Raw genomic sequence first — 21869 nt, 5'->3', positions numbered from 1 at the left:
ACAGTGTCTTATGCATCAAGTGATGCTGACGTTTTAATTGCTACTACTGCCGTTACAAGCGCCAACTCATATCCTACATGTGTAATAGGGAACGACACAGATTTGCTTATATTACTAATATATCATGCAGATCCAAACAAGTTTGATTTATATTTTAAAACCGAAGCACAAAATTGGCATATCAACACAATAAAAACAGAGCTTGGAACAGATATTTCTTCTTTACTTTTATTCGTATACGCTTTTTTTGGTTGCGATACGACATCTTCGATTTATGGCGTGGGAAAGCAAGTAGGACTTTCTCTTATTTACTCTGATAATAATTTCCGAGAATGTGCAAAAGTATTTTCAAAAGCATCTACACAGAATCGTATAAATGCTGGAGACCAAGCGGTCTTATCCATTTATAAAGCCAAAGAGGGAGAAACTAATTTCTTTACGGCTCAGAATGTTTCTCTCTAAAATAACCACATCGACTTGCTTCGTGTCGCCTGAAAGGTTACCCCCTACTCCAACATCGGCGAAATTCCACTATTTCCGAGTTTATTATCAAATTATGATATGGAAATCGAAGTCTTCGGAATTAAAAGCAGAAACTTGGGGATGGAGCTGTGATGGCAACAAATTAATACCGATTACAACAGATACTAAACCAGTTCCAGATAAAATTCTTAAAGTTATCCGTTGTAATTGCAAGAAAGGGTATCAAAGTTTAAGATGTACTTGCAGAAAAAATGGATTCCGTGTACGACAGCATGTACAGAATGTATGGGGGTAAGCTGCGGTAATTCGGGATTACAGGAAGACACAGAAAATTATTAATTATTTAACAAAAAAACAAAACAAAAAAATTTTTTTTATTAAAAAAAAATTTTAAACAAAAATTTAAAAAAATTAAAAACAAAAACAAAAAATGGGGTAAAAATCGAGCCAACAGCCTCCTTGTGGCCACCCTGGAAACAGATGCTAATTTATCTGGCTAATGCTGGCCGTAAGCGCGCAGCGCTATAATGTTTTGAGCTTCCGTTGCAAATATCTCAAATAATATGAGATATTTCGAAAAACTCATAACAACATTTTTTGTAGTTATTTGTCTGTTCTACAACTTTGATCTCTACAAAAATTTCGAAATTCATCGTATTTGTGGAGAAAAACGAATTTGTTTATAAATTGTTAATAAAAAACATATTTAGTGATAGCGGAAAATGGCGGAAATTGGATATGTTGTTCAGTATATTTTACTGAACACAATGCCGTAATAAAACCTTGTGTTGCAATTTTTTCTAGGTCTAATCGTATTTTGACTGGACTATAATTACTTTCTTCTTATTTTTATTTACTACATCACAATGTAACTTTTTATGACTGTATGTCTTTGACCGGTATAGTTTGTCTATTATTGATATTTATTTATTCTGCTTTTTTATATTTTATATAGTTTTACCGCATGACTTATTATAGTCAACCGTTTTTAGATAAATTATTATTTAGCACTGAAGATGGGTCATAAAATTGGAAACGTACGCAATTTGTCTAACATTTTTGAATAATCAAAAAATTTTTTCTAATATAAAATAAATACCTCGCTTTCTTGTTATAGCCATTTATTTTCTCATATATTTTTGAGAATTGAAGAGCAATTTATTAATTCTATTAGTTATTTAAAAAAATTTATTTTTCACGTTTTTTATCTTTCTTAAGTACTACCCTGCATTAAAAAAAATTTTGCCAAATAGCTATGAATCTTCTTTTCGTGATGGTCACTATGGTTTTTTAAGGTAAAACGTACAAAAATTGTGAAATTGCTTAATTCAGTGGTAAATAAAGTTCAAAACCATAGAAAAATTTGATAATGTTAAAAAAATTGATTTTCACTGCAGTAACACATGTACATTGATCTTTACTAAGTAAGTATCAGCAAGAACAAAAAAATTTTGTTTAGTTTCTTTTCATTGAAATTTTAAAAAATACCGCCGGCGTTAACGTTATCCAAAGCGTATCACATTGACGATCAGATTTACGTTTTATTGTGTGTGTATATTTGTGTGTGTTTGCATAGAGATATCAAACAACAATAAATTTAAATAACAGTAATTAATTTATTAAATTAACAATTGCAGTATCTCTCACATAAAAATTTTGCACATTGTGCGTATCGTAGATCAAGCTTGCGTAATATAAATGCATTTATTCATTTTTATATAAGGCACTTTTTCTTATCTGTTCTAACAACATTCCTCAACCCAACTTTGTAGCAGTTAGAAGAGATAAGAAAAACGCATCTTGTAAAGAATGGGAGATATCTCAATTGTTAATTTAAGTAATTAATTAATTGTTAATTATGGATATTTAAATTCATTGCTGTTTATTGCTGTTTCTCTATAAAAACACACACATATATACACGTTGATGTTGCCGTCCCGACACACATCCACCTCACCTGATTATGGGGCAAAGGTTGAGCGGCCGCGTCGCGCGAGAGATTGCGAGAGCCGTACCGTCATTCCCAGAGATACCGAGCACGATAGTTAATTACGATAAACTAATTCGAATTTTATTTTATTTTATATTGTCGGGAGCCTCTCTTTCTCTCTCTCTCTCTCTCTCTCTCTCTCTCTCTCTCTCTCTCTCTCTCTCTCTCTCTCTCTCTCTCTCTCTCTCTCTCTCTCTCTCTCTCTCTCTCTCTCTCTCTCTCTCTTTCTCTCTTATCGAGTGGAATTATTATCGTCCTCGTTGAAGGAAAACATTAATAAGAGGCATCAGTTAACGAGGTAAAAACGATTGTTATTGTAATACTCGCGTTATTTTAAGGAAAAATAAGTAATTCGCTTCGTTCACATGCTATGACGTATAAAAACTTTTATTGAGTGAGAGACAAAAAGGAGGTTGGTATGATTTAATTTTTGTGTAAACGCCCCCTTTCGGAAAACTGCAGTTGTATAAGCGTGGATTACTCTTAGCGCGAAAAACAAAATCAAATGACAACAATTGTCAACAACATCGGAGCCGACCTTCACAGGAGTGAGTGGACATTCCGGGAAAACAATATTTGCAGAGAAAATGAATTCGGCCAAGCAGCTTCCCTATATGCTGTCTTCAGCATCTCTAATGTTTCTGAAGCTGTTTTTCCAAATTTTACGCAAAATTTAATTGCTTAAGGCTGCTCGACGCTCCTCTGATTTTCGTGACGAGAGTGAAAAGCAAGGGTGCACTTCTGTAACATACCGATTATTTGTAAGACTCGGGCTCAACTGAGGAGGGTTTAACCATATACCTGAGATCCCCCTTCAACTACTTTGACCCCCACTATTCTTACGCAGCCCTTCTGACGAGCATAAAAAAATCATTCTCATTACTTTCCGGACACACCACGTATATACATATTTTTGGAATAATTATATTCTTTACGGTAAAAAAAAGTAGAGCAATTCGAACAATCATGTAAATACGTGTATAATTATGTATATTATATGCATGTGCACAAGAATAAATTTCTTTACTCACTATACTTATTGAGTGCAACATATAACAGAGCAAGAGAGTAAGCGAGAATGAGCAATGGCTGGGTAACGGAGCCTCGAGAAGTTCTGGAGAAGACGATCCACGGCGCAGATAGAACGGCGATCGGTGTTCATTTACTGCACTTTATAATTTGCTTAAGAGAAACATTTTTGCTGAGCGTAGAATTTCGAACTGATTGATGTATTGACGGATTGACTGTTCGACTGTTCTCTTCTACAGTAAACCTCTTCGTTTTTATACAGTTCATTTGCTCCATTCTATTATCTGAAGGGCGGTTTCTGACCAAAGGGCGTCCTATAATTTGTTGGCATAAATATTATTTTTTAACTTTTGTTTCTATAGGCGACGTGTCATGTGTATAGTTTCCAAATTTCGACTCCGTTATCGTTTTCCGTTGAAATTCACTGTCACGAGTTAGATTTTGATCAATTCTTGCTTCCGTCATGTGTGTAACTTCCAAATGTAATTCACCGTCATGAGCTTGACTGTTTCCGACCTTTACTCTCGTATCTCTTGTGATTTTTGATCACGAGTTTGATTTGATCAACTCTTGCTTTCGTCATATGTGTAACTTCCAAAGGTGATTCACTGTTACGAGCTTGATTTTGATCGATCCTTGCTTCCGTCATGTGAGTAACTTCTAATCTCGACATTGTTATCGTTTTCGTTAGCCCTCCATCCTATTATTTCGTGATCGTTATCTCTCATGCTCTCTATTCTTATAATTAGTTTCTTTTTTTATATAATAATAAAGACGCTTTACTTTAATCGGGGAAAAGAAAGGAATCGTAAAATCCGCAAAACGTAACAGTAATATTATCCAATCGGATTATCTCCCAATACTCAATGATATACAAGTTAAGAGAGGTTTGCATTTAGGTAACAAATTAAGAACGTTTCATATACAATATTATAAACAAAAAATAAAAGTTAAACTTGCAGTGCAAGTTTTCAGTGCTTCTAATCAGTAGCTAATGCGCTAGAGCTCTGTAAAACAGATTTACAACTTCTAAATTTGCAAAAATGGACCCGATGAATATTCATACGTATAATAAATTATTTGTTCGATATTTTGAATTTGAGAAATATGAAACAATTTAGATTCAAACAACCATTGCACAAAGGCAATAGTTCAATCATTTTAGAAAAATTACAAAATTGCTACAACTATCTTTCACAATTACGTACGTGCAAAGCTGGTTCATGATTAGCAGTTAGGGAATACAATCCCGACTAGATTTTGACACCAATTATGAAGATAGCATCGAAAATTTACATCTTTATGTGCCCGATAGTATAACTTTCTCCAAATGTACAATAAGAGTGATTGCTTACATCGCAGACTTTGTTATAAGAATATATTAACAAAAAAGAAAGGATTGGATAGTACGCTCGGGTATTGATATAACAATTGATAATAATGTAATGGGCCAACTAAACGAGCAAGTTAATAGTTATTAAAAAGTTATGTTTATTGAAATTCTTACAACAAATTGGGGGTATACGTTACGACTGTACGCAGTCTTCCTCAGTACTTATAATTAAAATTAAAATTAACATTAAAAACGGTGGTAACAATTAAAATCTTGAGCGTTGATAAACTATGAATATTGACGTTTGCCATATAGTTAATTCGTTGTTGGTTGACACGATAACAGGATATCGCCATATCTCATACCATAAGATGAAAGAAGAGGAGCGCGTTTTTTTAAGACAAATTCGTCGGTAGAATGCGAGAAATTGTTCTTGTAGATTATGCAGCGTGTTAAGGCCACTGTGTGAAAAAACCAACTCTATAAAATTTTTTCAACTTAATGAATAATGTCACTTACTTATGCGTCGTCTGTTTAAAAAGTTATTTGTATGAATATAAATCGATTACTTATTTCATCAGATGTTTGAACTCTATTGTTTTATGTGTGTTTATGTACAAGAATATTATTTTGACGTTATTAATAACATGTTTATCTAGATGTTTGTGTATTACATGGTTGATAGTTTTCCAAGGATATCAGAGTATGAGTCGCTAAGTAATTCGGTGACTTTGTTTAAATTTAATCCATTTTTTTGTTCTTTAATGTGTAACATCTCAGAGATGAGTCTTTTATGATAGTTAGTTTCAGTATCTAAAATTTTGATTGTGTCCCAATTAAAATTATGTTGTTCTTTATTAATATGTTCCGAAATTACCGAATGTCTTTTCGAGTCTAATCTGATATTGTTCTTATGTTCTTTTATTCTTGTTTGTAATTGTCTCTTCGTTTGACCTACATAAGAAGCATCGCAATCTTTACAATTGATCTTATATATGACATTAGAATTTGAAGGCTTTTGATTTCTATCTTTTTGTGTCTTGATGATTTTGTTTAGCTTATTTAAACAGCGGTATCCTACCAGTAGATTCATTTTATTAATCGAAGAGACAATCATTTCAGAGATTCTATTAATATATGGGATTACAAAAAATTTTTTTGTTTGTTTTACATCTGAGTTACTAACTTGTACTGTTGCACTTTTTAGTGTCCTTAATAATGATTTGTTGTTTACTAGATATCTTAATCTGCGGTTGATTGTATTAAAAATTAATTCAAGAGGGTAACCATTGTTCAGTAATATGTTAATGATCATGTCTATGTTTTTATCAAAAAATTGTGATAATAATCGAGCATTTGGTCTGAACACAATTAATTGTTTGAAACGATGGACAGACGTGAATTATACGTTATTGAAAACCAGATCAAAATTAAAATTTTTGAAAAATTGTAGAAGTTACGACATTGTTCTTACACATTTAAATAATTTTTGTAAAATACAATTCATACTATAACACCATAGGTCATTAAAAAAGCTAGATGGTCTGCTCTATAATTTCAAACGAGAGGCGATAAATATAAAAATATTTTATTTACACAGGCAAATAGAAGCAATGCATCGCGAGATCCTACAACTCACATACAAACTAAACAACATCATACCTATACACATTTGGCACCAATTATATAAACATCACACAACTTCTTTCAATAATTATGATAACAGATTATTTCTGGCTCACAAAAATAAGTTCAATTGGTTAAAAGAAAAAAAGGCATCCACGTACATTAATAGCATCAAACCAATAGTCAAACCAATAGTCATTTGACATACGTCAAAATACAACAGTTAATTCTGTAATTACTAAACACAGATTAGGTTTACAACACGATTTTGACTGGAATAACGTTCAGGTTCTTGATAATGAAAAATTTTTAAACAAGCGATTAATTTCCGAAATGCTGTTCATTAAAAGACAAAGAAACGATCTTGATTTACAAACGGATACAGAGGGCTTGCACCGGACATATATTTCTGCGCTCGATAAACTCCCTAACATATAAAATACACAAAAAAGATCATATTGAACTATGTTCATAAAAACTTTGCGTTCTTATCTTGCGCCGACTTGAAGATTATATATGTTTATGTGCTGGTTCTGCGGCGTATTGATACTCATCGAATGTCAACGACCGTGTTTGAAAACATACAGGTCAATGCCTTTTCATAACAGAGACAGGATAATCTTAAAAATCGTCGTTATTTCATTTCTATCGGTGTGTGCGCGACGTTAGTGCTCCATATGTCCTACTTTCCTTGAGTAATTTTTTAATTAATTAATTTATTCTTTTTTTCCTTTCTGAATCATTGATCCGTTGGATTCATCATGTGTCACGTAGTTATGCATTTTTGTTTTCTCAATTTTTTCTACCAGAGGAGAAATTTGGTCTAACATCATGACTGCTTACTTGCCGGATTCTCTACCGTTTACTTCCTGGCTTATCAACTGGGGAGTAAGTAATAAGGTTGAGTTATCTCCTCGGATCGATTTTTGAAGCATTTGACGATTTATGCTCCTTTCGGATTCAACATTTGTAAAGCGATATACACTCTTGTTTAAAGTTTGACTTTGATGACCACTGTTTACTTCAATGTTTAATTTATAATAATTTATATATATATATTTTTGTATATGTTTTGTATCTTTCTGCGCTGAAGATGGCCCAAAAAAGGGCTGAATACGCTTCTTAACTCGAGCCCTAATGTATTAATTTCCTTTATATATGTAGTTTTATTTTATATATTAATATGGACTATTTTTACACACATTTTGTTATTTGATATTGTGTACACTATCCAAGCGGCCCATATCGCTTTTGATTATTGCGTATTATTATTCAAATTGAGCCTTTATATCTTTATTTTTGTAATATAAAAATATAATAATTAATGATTAATTTTTTACTTACTTCGATAAACTCCTTTAAGCAAGTATAAATGGCATCACAAGTATACGGAATAAATTTACTTATTGTGTTTTTTGGAACACGGAAAAAAAATTCTAAACTTTTAAAAGAATCTCCTGTTGCTAAGTAACGCAAGGTTACTGCTAATTTTATTTTGGCACTTATTGCTTGTCTCATATTGGTATCATGTTTACTTATAAGAAGTTGAATACGTTCTAATAAATATGTAAATTGTGTTTCTGTCATTCGTAATAAATTTTTAAAATCATCGGAAAAATGATTTTGAAGTTCTTCTTGTATGAATATAGAACCTCCCAAAATTGAACGTTGCAATATCCACTGTCTAACCCACCATCGCCTTTTTCTACATTTCTTTTGTTCAGTTCCAAATAAGTGAATAATTTGATGAGCTAAAATAGAGCACATAACCTGACAGCCTTCAGCAACTATCCTATTTATGGCGACGATTCGATTTACACTGTCGTGAGTCGTGAATTAAAAATTCTATGTGAACAGTTCACGCTTTCCAATAAGCGTGAAAGAAACTAAAGTGAGCACGACAGCGTGATTCACGTTCGTGGTTCACGCCTCGTGGGAACGCGGCATTATGTGCACGTATTGAACAGTTCGGGTGTACACAGGTGTGCGTAATTAACGGCGGAGCGGTATGCGGTTTACAATTGTTAGTTAATTTGCGAGCCGTCGCTATTTCGTTCGCAAAACGCTTCGATATTTTGGTTCCGCGTGAGAACAACTGAGACGCGTGTTTATGTTATTGGGCGTTGGCGCGTACCGCGGGTTATTGCCCTCGCGCCGATACTTGTTGATGTTTCTTGCGCGTCGCGCCGGCCTTGTGCTTTAAATCTTAAAGCCGCTGTTTCGGTAGATTAGTCGGGGTGTATCGCGGCCGCTAGTACATCGGGATTTTCGTGGTACCGGGGAAGTGTCGGTTACGGGAACCCCCGTAAAAAGCGGGCACGCCACACTTTCGGATATTTGACCGGTACTGTTTGGAAGGATGGAATGTCGCGAGGTACCGAAAACTCTCGGCGGAGGCTGGGCACGCCTGACCCCCTTTTCTTTCTCGGCTCGGATTGACGGGATTCGCGATACGGAGCGTGCGGGAACTCCCGATGGAGGCTGGGTACTCCTGACCTCTTTCTTTTTGCTCGTACTCGCTTTCGGATGGTTTAGTCAAGGCGCCGTGCTGGCTCTGGACGGGATTGAATCCGGAGACGGAGTGTGTTCTTCTCCCCGGGCCTGATTTTATACGGCTCTGGGGCCGTATTTGGCGTGATTCGGGTGGATTTGGCTGCCGGTCGTTGCGGAATTGCGGAAAATCGCACGCGGTTTAACGGTCGCGCTATTATTCCGTATTTATAATATGATATAATATAATATAATAGGCGTGCAGCGTCTGCTGCTTTGTCCGGCCGATATTTGCCGGACGCAGCCTTCCGGGAAGATGCACTGCCGGGTAACGGGGGGCACTCTCGTTACAAGTATAATATATTAAATTCGTCGTTTAATGATTTATTCGAGTGTAATAATTTAATCCATTCTGCAACGTGAAAATAGCCGTGCACTGTAACATTAGCCTTTATTGCCATCTTGGTTCTTGATATCCGTGGTATTTTCATTCCCCTCAATCTTTAGGTTTCAACTCTTCTGGCAAAAGCTCCGTTCAGATATTCTCTACGTCCATGATAGATCCTGATTCATATTGTGGTGGCTAGAGTCCCTATAATCAGAGTCTGGCCAACTGCAAGCCTTGGCAAAATTCTGCGAGAAAAAGAAAGAAATATACGCCATCTTACTCTAACTTAATGCGTTAGGTTAGAGTAAGATGGCGTATATTTCACTCTTTCTCGCAGAATTTTGCCAAAAACTAGCAGTTGTCCAGACTCTGATTATAGGGACTCTAGTGGCGGCTTATCCAGAGCGCACACTTTTGGAGAAACCAGAGTTATTGCATTCCACCATGAGGGATCCGAAAGAAACCAGGAGTCTAGAATTTCTGTCTCGCAACTCGTTATTGTTTTCGATTTTTCGCTCACGTAAATCGCATATTTCATTATCGCGAAAATTTTTGTCCAATTCGCGGTTATCAATCTTATATTTAGTGAGGTAAATTGGCATTACATCCGAGTCAAAGAATAATTGTCTGAATTACGGATCGCTGAACTTCGGGTTTAAGAATTATTGTCGAGAGTGAAGTCTTACCTTATTTTGGTATTGTTTTCCTTAAATGCTTTAATTCTTGTTCATTGTTAATCTTTCTATTTTCTTTATTTTTTTATAATAAATTCCTTAATATTTGTTCACTTTATGTTGCGTATTTTTTAAGTCTCGAGTCTTATTCATTGTGATTGTCATAACTGTTATCGCGATTACTGCAATCTTTTAACGCAATTTTGGTGCAACTCCACCCTGCCCCTCTGCCATTAGGTAAGCTGATCGATCCATAGCGGGATTTATTTTCAGTCAAGATCAGTGACGTTTTTGTAATTTGGCGAATTGTCGCGTGAAAGATCGTGTCTAGTACCAAATTTCGGATCTTTTCGCGTTAAGTACGGCCGCTGGAACTCTTCCGCTGGAACTCCCATCACTCTCGTTCCTAAGCGCGGATTACTCTATTCCCCTCTTTTTTTTGTTAATGTATGGCATTCACTTTCAAAAAAAGTCGTCACAACACATACAATGAAGCATAAATCCGATCTTCAAGTGGTACGCTTTGGATAACGTTGATTTTGTCAAATTTCAGTGAAAAAGACTAAACAAATTAATTTTTTTCTGACACTTACAATGAGTTATCTCAATCTGAAAAAAGTCACTTTTTTAACGATAAATTATGATTTAAAATGTGTTTACTACCTTTATCAATTTGGGCCGCTGCAATTCTGTTTAAAAATGTTGCATTGAAATCGGAGTGTCCCGAAGCGATGTAAATCGTGTTGGGCACTCTGTGCAAACAGAGTAGGATACTGACGGGGTTTTCGCCGGTAAAAGTTTGGCACTATCCTTTGACCCTTTTCCGTCGGTCGGAGGGTGTCCATGAGAATTTCCGCGTAAAAAAACCACTTTTTTCTTTTTCCTCTTTCTCTCCCTTTTCTTCCTTCCATTCTTCTTTCTCTTCCTAACTTTGTCCTCCTCTTCTCTTTCTCTATTTATCCTCCCTCTTACTTTCACCCTCTCACTCCTTCTCTTTTGTTCTCTTCTTCTCACTCTCTTCTCACCTTTACTTCCTCGTTTCTCGCCGCCTCCGCGCCGATTACCGTCTTCCTCCGTCTCTTTCAACTATTTTCCTCCAGAAACACACACTCTCTCTCGACCATGAATCTTGCCTACTTCGATCGTCCGCATGATTCGTCATGTGTCGATCATTTTAATCCTGATGGCGCCCCCCTCCAGTGTTCACTCTCACTTCATCAACCTCTGCGTAATTTTCTATCTTATCCGTACTTCTTTACCGACTTCTCTCTTCCTCTCCTGTTGCTAGCTTTTCTCTCGCTCCTGTTTTCTCTTTTGCTCCGCCAGCTTTACTTATCTTATCTTTCTCTTACACTCCACTCCCAGCTTCTCTTTTACTTTACCTTTATCCTCTCCTTTTCCACCACCTAATCTATCCTTCTCGATCTTCAGTCTACCTGTCATCGTCACTTTTCACCCATAAAATCGGAGCACACTTCCGTCTGTTATTCGAGTCACCATCTTCCCTCCTCCACAGGAAGAATCAATATATTTTTTCTATTTTTCGTCTCCTTCAACTGAAGAAAGGCATTTGCTACTGCATATGCCTCTGCTAAAAAATTTACTTTGTACTTATGTACGCTCATACTATGAACCATTTCTTCATTATCTATGTAAAAGGCGCTGCCTACAGAAGGATTATCCTTATTTTAGAATCATCAGTATATATTATGTTTATCAAGTTCAAACTTGTTTTACAATGCTGAAATAAGTTAATCCTTATTATATTCTGCTGGAAATCCTTTATCTAATTCTTCTTCTGTTATTATGACATCTGTTATTGCCCAGTAACTTGTGGAAAAAACTTCAAAGTCCGGTTAAAGTTTAATAATATGTACTTTAAGAAAATATTTTTAATCGGCTCTCTATATTAATAAATAAATAAGATGTTTTTATAATCGGCCAATAGAGCCAAGAGCAAAAATTAATTTTAATTTTTCGCAATAGTATCTCTTGGTTTTGAGATTACTGAGTTCCATTGATTAATTAACCTCGAACTTTCCGTTGTAAGTTTCGAGGTTAATTAATCAATGGAACTCAGTAATCTCAAAACCAAGAGATACTGTTGCGAAAAATTAAAATTAATTTTCGCGCTTGGCTCTATTGGCCGATTATAAAAACATCTTATTTATTTTTTAATAATATGTGTCAAGTTGTTGCAGTCCTATCATGCATCCGGCAAAATAGTTCTTGTTTTCCAAAGTATTCTAAATCGTTATTTATTTTCCTCGCGTGCATAGTCGTTTAATGCTTTTCTGGTGGATAGAACCGTATAATAATATTTTAGTTATGATATTTCTTGCCAGTTAACTAGCTCTATCCTTGATTGTCATGATCTTGGATTCTATAATGATATTAGTGGGAGTAGATTTTCTATAACCTAGGGCAGATCTTAATCCCATTAGTTGTGATCTTACAATCTTCATACGATTCCTGCTAACGGGGTATAAATATAAGATCCATAATCTATAATCTATAACCGATCTGACTAGACTCTTATATAGCATTTAGCTGGCGTTTGTTCCTCGTGCGCTCGGTAGTGGTTACGGATTTGTGAGGATAGGCAAATATGAGTCAATAACAATTCTATAATAAATGAAATAAATGTCATTTTTAAGTTAAATTTTTTTAAGAATTACTATTAAGGCTCTTCCGTAATAAATACAAATATAAGTGATAGAGCCTTAAGAGCCGAACGCGGATGTTGATGCGTATTCCAACGAAATTTAATTTTTCGCTGGAATTAAATTAATTGTGCATAGGGCACGAATTTTACTACTTGGTATACTGCCAAGTCTTGTATGGAATAATCTCATACTTGAGATTTTTATTCTATACATCCCCTCTAACCCCCCTAAAGAATTAAATGCGAGAGAAAAATATAGATCCGAAAGTCGCTGAATCGGGAATCGAACCCGAGACCTTTCGCTTGCCGGGCGACTGCTCTTCCATCTGAGCTATTCAGATCCTTTCGATTCTATATTTTTCTCTGCTTTTTAAATACATACTTTAAATAATGCCTTTTCGGCCGGCGTAAATAAACAATAAGAATTACTATTAAGGCTCTTCCGTAATAAATACAAATATAAGTGATAGGGCCTTAAGAGCCGAACGCTCTTAAGGCCCTATCAGATCCTTTCGATTCTATATTTTTCTCTGCTTTTTAAATACATACTTTAAATAATGCCTTTTCGGCCGGCGTAAATAAACAATAAGAATTACTATTAAGGCTCTTCCGTAATAAATACAAATATAAGTGATAGGGCCTTAAGAGCCGAACGCTCTTAAGGCCCTATCACTTATATTTGTATTTATTACGGAAGAGCCTTAATAGTAATTCTTATTGTTTATTTACGCCGGCCGAAAAGGCATTATTTAAAGTATGTATTTAAAAAGCAGAGAAAAATATAGAATCGAAAGGATCTGAATAGCTCAGATGGAAGAGCAGTCGCCCGGCAAGCGAAAGGTCTCGGGTTCGATTCCCGATTCAGCGACTTTCGGATCTATATTTTTCTCTCGCATTTAATTCTTTAGGGGGGTTAGAGGGGATGTATAGAATAAAAATCTCAAGTATGAAATTATTCCATATAGACTTGGCAGTATACCAAGTAGTAAAATTCGTGCCCTATGCACAATTAATTTAATTCCAGCGAAAAATTAAATTTCGTTGGAATACGCATCAACATCCGCGTTCGGCTCTTAAGGCCCTATCACTTATATTTGTATAAATTTTTTTATGTTTTTATGTGTATTTTTATTTATTATGGTTATCTGTATGTTTTTATTTATATAAAGTTATGGTTTCATTATTCTTATACTGTACTTATTGTTAAACTAATAACCCAGATAGCCAAATCTGTCAAGAGCATGTATTAAAACTATGTGCTATATATTTTTGCCAGCAAAAAAACTGCAGATTTTATACAAAACTTGTTATATCAGATAATGATAGCAGAACGTTGGCAGAAATGTTATAAAATCTGCTGACATAATTTGGCAGCAAGTCAGTAGCAGAAATCAAGCAGGATTTGTATAGAATTATCATAGCAGATTGGTAGTAGAAACCGAGCAGGATTTGCGCAACGCAGTTTGGTGTCAGATTGACAGCAGAAATCGAGCAAGATTTGCGCGCGCACAATCTGATGGCAAATTGACAACAGGATCTGCATTTTGCAGTTATTTAATAGTTCCTTCACCTACCGCTATGTGATGTATTTTCTCGCAATCAAATTTCTGTTAAAAATAGATATAAAGTCTGCAAGTCGTGGCTATTAATAAAAGGTCAAAAGTATATTTTTCTATCAGTTTAATTTTTGATATCTGACAAGTCTAACATGAGAATATTAAACTTATTAGAATCAATAGGATATACATGAAAAATTATCCATTTACTTTCTATTTAAAGCATAAAGCAGAATTTAATTCTCATATAAATTATATCTTAAATTTGATAAATTATATAAATTTAATTATTTTTACAATTTATTTTATTAATTTAATTAATAGATTAAATTGAACATTTAAAATTGCTATGTGAGATATAACTACATACAATATAATATGTTATACATTAAATATCATACTTATGAAAAAAAAAATTATAAGTAGCGGATAACACGTCTTATGCATCTGTTATATTCATCGAAAAATATTGAATTTTATTATATTTATATATTCAAATGGCAAGGAATTGTGCAGATCCTGCTCGATTTCTGCCGCCAATCTGCTATTAGATTGCGTTTGACAGATCTGTTCGGTTTCTGCCGCCAATCTGCCATCAAACTATATGTGCAGATCTGTTCGGTTTCTGCTGCCAATCTGCTGTCAGATTTTGCTTACTAACTATGCTAGCAGAATATCATCAATTGCGGACACAGTGGATAGGAATCTGCTGTAAAGTCATGATTAGATCTGCTGTCATACTGCCGACATGCTGCTAACATTTTGCTATCTGGGAAAGTACATATTTATAAATACTGGACAACACAAGCGTGCGCTGTGCACGCGCCACTGTCCGATTTCATGTAATGATTTTATATAATTTTATTTTGAACAACTGTCAAAATGTTAACCCTCGCGATGACAGCTCGAAGCTAGGAATATAACGCACAACGCGAATCGAGACAGCCAATGAGCATTGCGGAAAAGCGATAACAATAAACTTCGATATATGCGAGTATCGACTTTACATGTCTTTTATAGAAAAATAAATTTTTTTTAAACTTTTCATGCAATTTTAATCTTTTTAAAATTTTTTTTGTATTTTATGTTTTTTTGTTTTTTTATTTTATTGTGGTTTTTTAATGTTTTTATTTATTTAAAGTTGATTTTATTATTCTTGTACTATACTTGAACTGATATTAATTATACTTAAACTTAATACTATACTTATATGATAATATGTAAATACAAATCAATAATAAATTAAAACAATAAATCTGAAATAGATTGTATTACATGCAATTAAACTTTAAATTTTTGTATTTTTGATATTTTTTTTCAATATTGTTTTATATTTTTTATATTATTTTTTGTATTTTGATGCTGAGTGCTGAGGTCCAAAAATAAAACCAAAACATTCATAAATAAATAATATTTTTAAACATTCATGAATAAAAGAAATTTTTTACAAAGAAATATTTATTTGTGTATCAATTACCATATCAGGCTCTAAATTAGCCCATTTTATTTTGATTTTTTTAATATTCACTCTTAATTCACTATAATTTTATTTTTGTTAGAATTTTAAACTTGGTTATTGTTGAGATTGGCGCGCTCTGGTGTGTCTAGAGAAAGAATGAACATAGAGGCCGCTCTTGCATGTCCTGCTAGATTTCTTTTTTTTATATGCAGTTATTACTTACTTGCGCGCGGTGTTCTCGTCATTATTATTCAGAAGTTTTTCACTATTAGATATATATTGATTTGATAAATAAATCTACTTTATAGTCACAATTTTACTGTTATTATATAATTTTAAAAAAAGAGATAAAAAAAAGGGCCAAGTTATTGCGCCATGTAAGAAAGTGTTTTCTAACTTCTTATTTAATTTAAAATATACAAAATGTTTGCAACGTAAATGTATTGAGTACGTTTATCATTAGCATAATATTTAATTAATTTATATATTTCAATGTATCTTAAAGTAACTTAAAGTAACAAAGTATCTTAAAATAATTTATTTTATATAAACATTACATTAATAACAAATAATTAATTTATTTTAAGCATACGTAATAACTTTTAATAACTAAAATATTAATGGAACAATTAACTGAGAAACATAAATGAGTACGTTAATATTATTAGCATATTGTTCAATTTAGCAGCGCCAAGTTTTTTTAACTAAAATTTGTTTATTTTTTTAAATTTTGTATTAATTTTTATTTTTGCATAAGTTTTTAATTTTTAATTTTTTGTATTTTTTATTTATTTGGCGCAATTTTTTGATATCATTCTTTTTTGAGAAATATTAATTTTACAACATAAGAGTTTTAACAAATATTAATTTTACAACATAAGTTTTTGTCAATTGACAAAATAAAGTTAGAATAAAGTTAAAATGACATTATTTTTTAGAGAAGTTTTTTACAGCCCAGTTTTATGTCGTTACTAAGCATGTGGCGAAAAGAAACAGTATAATGTTACACGGTTGCTAGGCGCGCAATGAAGCGTGGAGGAGCGCTTTACAAAAAACAATGGGTGCATGCAGTAACATACGAGTAGCACTAACTCTGGACCCCCGAGTGGGCTGTCTCTTCTCGCTGCGCGCTTATCGTCGCGCGAATTGGCTAATTTTCTTGAATTTATTTCTCATTAAATATTTCGAAAATCGCAAAATGATACAGGACTTTTTGATTCAGTTTGGTCCGTTCTACCTGCACACGAATTTAGTCCCCATCATTCTGGGACACTCTATACATATGTACACTCGTCAACAAAATTAACGCATATGTATTTTAAGTCAAAATTTCGCATAATTTCAAATAAGCATAACTCCGCTAAAAATGATAGGATTTGAAAAAATTTTTTTTTACTGTCAAGCTTGAAGTCTTTACTTTAAAAACCATTCGTCAGATTTTTAATTTATCCTCCTCCCCCGTACGCTACTGCTTCAAAAGTAAGGACGTGTTTTGTCTCTAAAAAATTGCGTACTTTGTCGCACTCCACGGGATGAAATAAATTTTTTTCGCAAATCTTATCATAACTATCGTAAAATGTGGACTTTTTACTACAAATTTAAAAAAATAGCAAAGTTCGTACGATTTTTTTTCGCGGAGTTATTACATATGAAAGTTACCCATACATTTTTTCCATTTACCGCCAGCATTAGTATTACCCGACACGCACCACGAGGTTGCTGGTTGGATTTGGCACATAGTGTGTGTGTGTATGTGTGTGTGTATGTGTGTGCGCCCACGCGTGCCTGCGTGCGTGTAAATTTGGGCTCAAATTCCTTAAACAACAATTAGAGCATGCATTAATATGCGTGAACGTATAGAAGAAGTAATTTGAAGACGAGGCGGGAACACACAATTTTGAATGAGAACATTCCTACATTTCGCTCTCCTAACCATACGCACGCACGCATACGCACGCACGCACGCACACATACACACACACAGCAGAGAGGGTTTGGAGTCATTAAATGGAAAAAATGTATGGGTAACTTTCATATGTAATAACTCCGCGAAAAAAAATCGTACGAACTTTGCTTTTTTTTTTAATTTGTAGTAAAAAAGCCACATTTTACGATAGTTATGATAAGATTTGCGAAAAAAATTTATTCCACCCCGTGGAGTGCGTCAAAGTACGCAATTTTTTTGAGACAAAACACGTTCTTACTTTTGAAGCAGTGGCGTACGGGGGAGAAGGATAAATTAAAAATCTGACGAATGGTTTTTAAAGTAGAGACTTCAAGCTTGACAGTGAAAAAAAAAATTTTCAAATCCGATCATTTTTAGCGGAGTTATGCTTATTTGAAATTATGCGAAATTTTGACTTAAAATACATATGCGTTAATTTTGTTGACGAGTGTATTTGATATATTTGATTTACAAAAATCAATTTTTTAAACATATAAAAACGTTTTTTATTATGAAATATTGCTTTCTAGATCATTTAATTAACTATAGAAGGATCGTAATTAATTACATAATAGTGTATAAATGTTATATATATTAGGTGTTTGCAAAAGTTCGTAAGGTTACAAATAAATGGAGCGTTAGATTAGATTGCAGTCACTTAATAATTATTTTCTTTTAAGTTGCTTTCTTGTTTTTAAATGTTGACTATATTTAATTAGAATTGATGGCTAATAAATCATAATTCCAAATATAACTTCATATTTAACGCGATTGAAAATGGAATCATCCTACTCCATGATAAAACCAGACCGCATGTTGCTGTTGCAACTAAAGAGACGTTGTTCGAATTGGATTGGGAAGTTCTATCAGCGTACTCTCCAGACATTGCCCCAACTGATTTTTATCTATTTAAATCGATGCAACGCGGTCTATCCAATACACGATTTCAAAATGCTAAAAAAGTGCAAAAATGGATCAAGCAATGGATTGCTTCAAAAGATGAGTCATTTTATCGACGTGGAATTAAATTATTGTCCGAAAAGTGACAAAAAGTTGTCAATAGAAACGGCCAATGTTTTGATTAAAATATTATGTTATTTTATTTATTATTAATAAATAAAAATTATCAAATCATACAAACACCTAATATTTTAATAGCTGAAATAACTTTTTATAGGTGTTTTAATGGTAGATGAGATGAAATTATCAAAAATTTTATATTTTAATCGCATAAACTTAAAAGTTGAAAGTTTTATTGACTTAGGACTTAGGTCAACTCCGGAAGGACAAAAGAAAAAGAGAGCAGACCATTCATTGGTTCTTATGTTTCAGCCTTTTAAAGGAACATGGGTTCAATTTTTGGCTTGCTTTTTGAGTGTTGGCAACACAAGTGCATCAATTTTGCATAAAATTATTGTGGAATGCATTATTCTAACAAAACAATCTGGACTTAAAATAGATGCTATAGTGTCAGATAGAGCATCATGGAATCGATCTATGTGGAACATATTTGGAGTAACAGAAGAATGCATTAGTATACAGCATATTGTAGACACAGAAAGACGCTTGTGGTTTATTTCTGATTTTCCACATTTGATAAAATGTCTTCGAAATTATTTTTCTCAATTTGATCGATATGCAAGAATTTGGGTGAGTTTAAAAATTTATGTTCGGCTCTAAGTCGAAGAATTTGCCCGATCTGCGACAGCGGTATTTACTCGAGCACCTGTGTGTTAGATTGTCTACCCCTCGCACCCCTCCCGCGATCGGGCGGACCGAGTAGCCTGAGAGCGGGGGTGAGGCGGGGGCCGGCAGCGAGGCATACCACGGGTGCTCGTTATCTACTGGTTTGAGTCGCAATCCGGAGCTACTTTGAGTGTTAGCCCTTTGCCTCGAGGCTATCTAAAGGATTTATATGCGCGAAGCTTTTCGGTCTTTTCCGTACCTTGGCTTACCGTCAGTTATCGATATCTCACGAAGTTCTAAGTTAATATTTTAGTTGTGACCACACGTGCAATAATAAAGACGTGAGTGCATTATAATCGTGTTTTCTCTTTTCGAAACCGCCACGTGTGCTCCTTCTTGGAGAACAACCACCCGTCCGCTCACCCGCTCCGTTCCTCTCAATGTGGTCCGCCGCCGTTCATTAATTGACGGACGCGGGCGATACAATTTATATTATAAGAATATAATATAAGTATGTTATTTATATTATTATTATATTGTTATTATTATTATTATTATTATTATTTATATTATTTTTTTATATTATTATATATCTAGACTCCGGATGGTGTAGTTTTTTAAAAATATTGGTATGCAATACTTGCCACCGAAAATCCTCACGTTTACAATTTAAAATCTAGTTCTCATTTGTATGAACACCATATCAAACCCAAGTATTATCAGAAAATGAATGTTGCAATGGCATTTCGTGTATGTAGATTAAGTATCTATTTCTCATTATGCATAATTTGATTGCGTTGATAAAGACATTATTAGTCACATTTAAATGTACTTATGTGATTTTTATTAGTTTTTCAGTGTGGCACCTACCATGCAAATATTCAAAGAGGCAAATATTCATTATGATCTTAATGACGCTGATGGATCAATCAAATTCTGCAAAAGAGTCTGTGCATTAATCACTGCCATGAATAGTCGCACTCTTAAGAATTCGTTACGATCAGATAATCAAATGTATAAGGTAATCATATAAATGTAAACATTGCAAGTAACTTTATAATGTAATAATTGTGACATTTATTGTTAAATTAAATAAAATTTTAATCAACTTTTAATTTTATTAACAACGTTCTTTTTGTAATTATATTAATATGTTTAAACTTTGCAGTGTTACGTCCTGTGGACTCCACGATTCTTTTCTTTCAAAGAACGCAAGGCGATGATTGAAAAATCACAGGCGTGGGAATAAGACTATGATCTGGCAGGCGAAGCAGCTGACCGGAGACGGTTAATCGTAAAAATAAAAAAAAAGGAGAGATACATACCAGATGTAACTCGCGGTGTCCGAAATTCTCGCTTTGACTAGTTGACAACTCGCGCTTGAAAAGCAATAAAAATCTTTCTTTTAAAGGAAAATTTTACTTAAAAAATAATAAAAACTTTTTAGAAGGAAATCTCCACTTGAAAATCAATAAAAATTTAGAAGAAAACTTCTACTTGAAAACGAATAAAATTTTACCAGACTAACAACGATAACCGAATCCAAACAAATGCCGCCTGACAGATCACCGAGATAATCTCGAGAGAATAGGATAATAAAAATATAAACCTCAACAAATTCTCCATTGGTCAAAACCTAGGGTCCTAAACAAAAGCCCTGACCAATCCCAGTAAACTTTTAAAGTCAAGAGACGCCTCCGGGACTGAAAGGGCGTTATTGAAAAATTCCCTATTCGTCAGGAAATATTAACAAACTAACGGGAAGGAGGAGCAAGAAGGTATATATACCCGCGACATCTCTCAGAGAATCTCAATCTTTTTCTCAAACCTACGCACGCGGATCATTCGCGAAAAGTTATACCACCATCCTTCGAGTCCGTAAATTGTTCGAATCTCGAACTCGTGAGCATTCGCAGTGACACTTGTGAGATCATCGTGTGCTCAGTGCTCACCGATTACGACAATTTTCGCGAGTGAACAACCGTGAGTGGAACACCATCCTCACGGAGGAGTCCTTAGCCAGATTCACATCTGGGATAATCAGAATAGTTAACACCTACCTACGCACTCAATAAGTAGTAAGTGACCCTCTTAAATTCCTAATTTTATTTTATTTTATTTTTTTTTATTTTCTTTATTTTAAAAGGAATAACTCTCGGATCTTTCAATTATCTAATTTGAAGAGCAATCATTTACTTCTCTGAAAATTATCTTAGAATCCCATTAACTCTCCTCTTTCTCCCCTTTTCCCAAAATCACTCAGGATTCTTTGTGTTAGCGAAGTAATCCGTGATTTCTCCCCTTTCCCAAAATCACTCAGGATTCTTTGCTTTAGTAAAGTAATCCGTGAGTTCTTTTCCCACCTCTCTTCTTTACAACTTTATTTAATTTAAAGAACAGAGAAATAAATGAGGAAACATTTATATAAAAATGTTTTTCATTATCCCTTGATCTAAGAATTTCCGAGAAATATTCTTGATAAATCCCCCTTATCAATTATTCCTTATTTCGTTCGTTCCCATAGTGAACGAACTCCGCAAACGAC

General features: G+C 34.0%; 2 protein-coding genes across 2 annotated transcripts in view; one reads left to right on the top strand and one right to left on the bottom strand.

The window, feature by feature from the left end:
- The window catches only part of LOC145937246 (multicopper oxidase 3-like), a 108929-nt gene that overhangs the window by 15556 nt on the left and 71504 nt on the right, over window positions 1-21869 (bottom strand). The window lies entirely within an intron of this gene.
- On the top strand, window positions 735-20357 carry LOC145937394 (uncharacterized). The gene is made up of 4 exons (XM_083040415.1): window positions 735-774; window positions 18816-19168; window positions 19265-19288; window positions 20175-20357. Exons 1-4 carry the CDS (start codon window positions 735-737, stop codon window positions 20355-20357), a joined length of 600 nt encoding a protein of 199 aa, XP_082896541.1.

This window comes from Prenolepis imparis, unplaced genomic scaffold (genome assembly GCF_030444845.1).
Source record: "Prenolepis imparis isolate NDT839.2.m4 unplaced genomic scaffold, iyPreImpa1.0 SCAF_6, whole genome shotgun sequence".
Taxonomy (NCBI): Eukaryota; Metazoa; Arthropoda; class Insecta; order Hymenoptera; family Formicidae; genus Prenolepis; species Prenolepis imparis.
The sequence above is the reverse complement of the archived record's forward strand: the minus strand, read 5'-3'. Positions and strand labels throughout refer to the sequence as shown.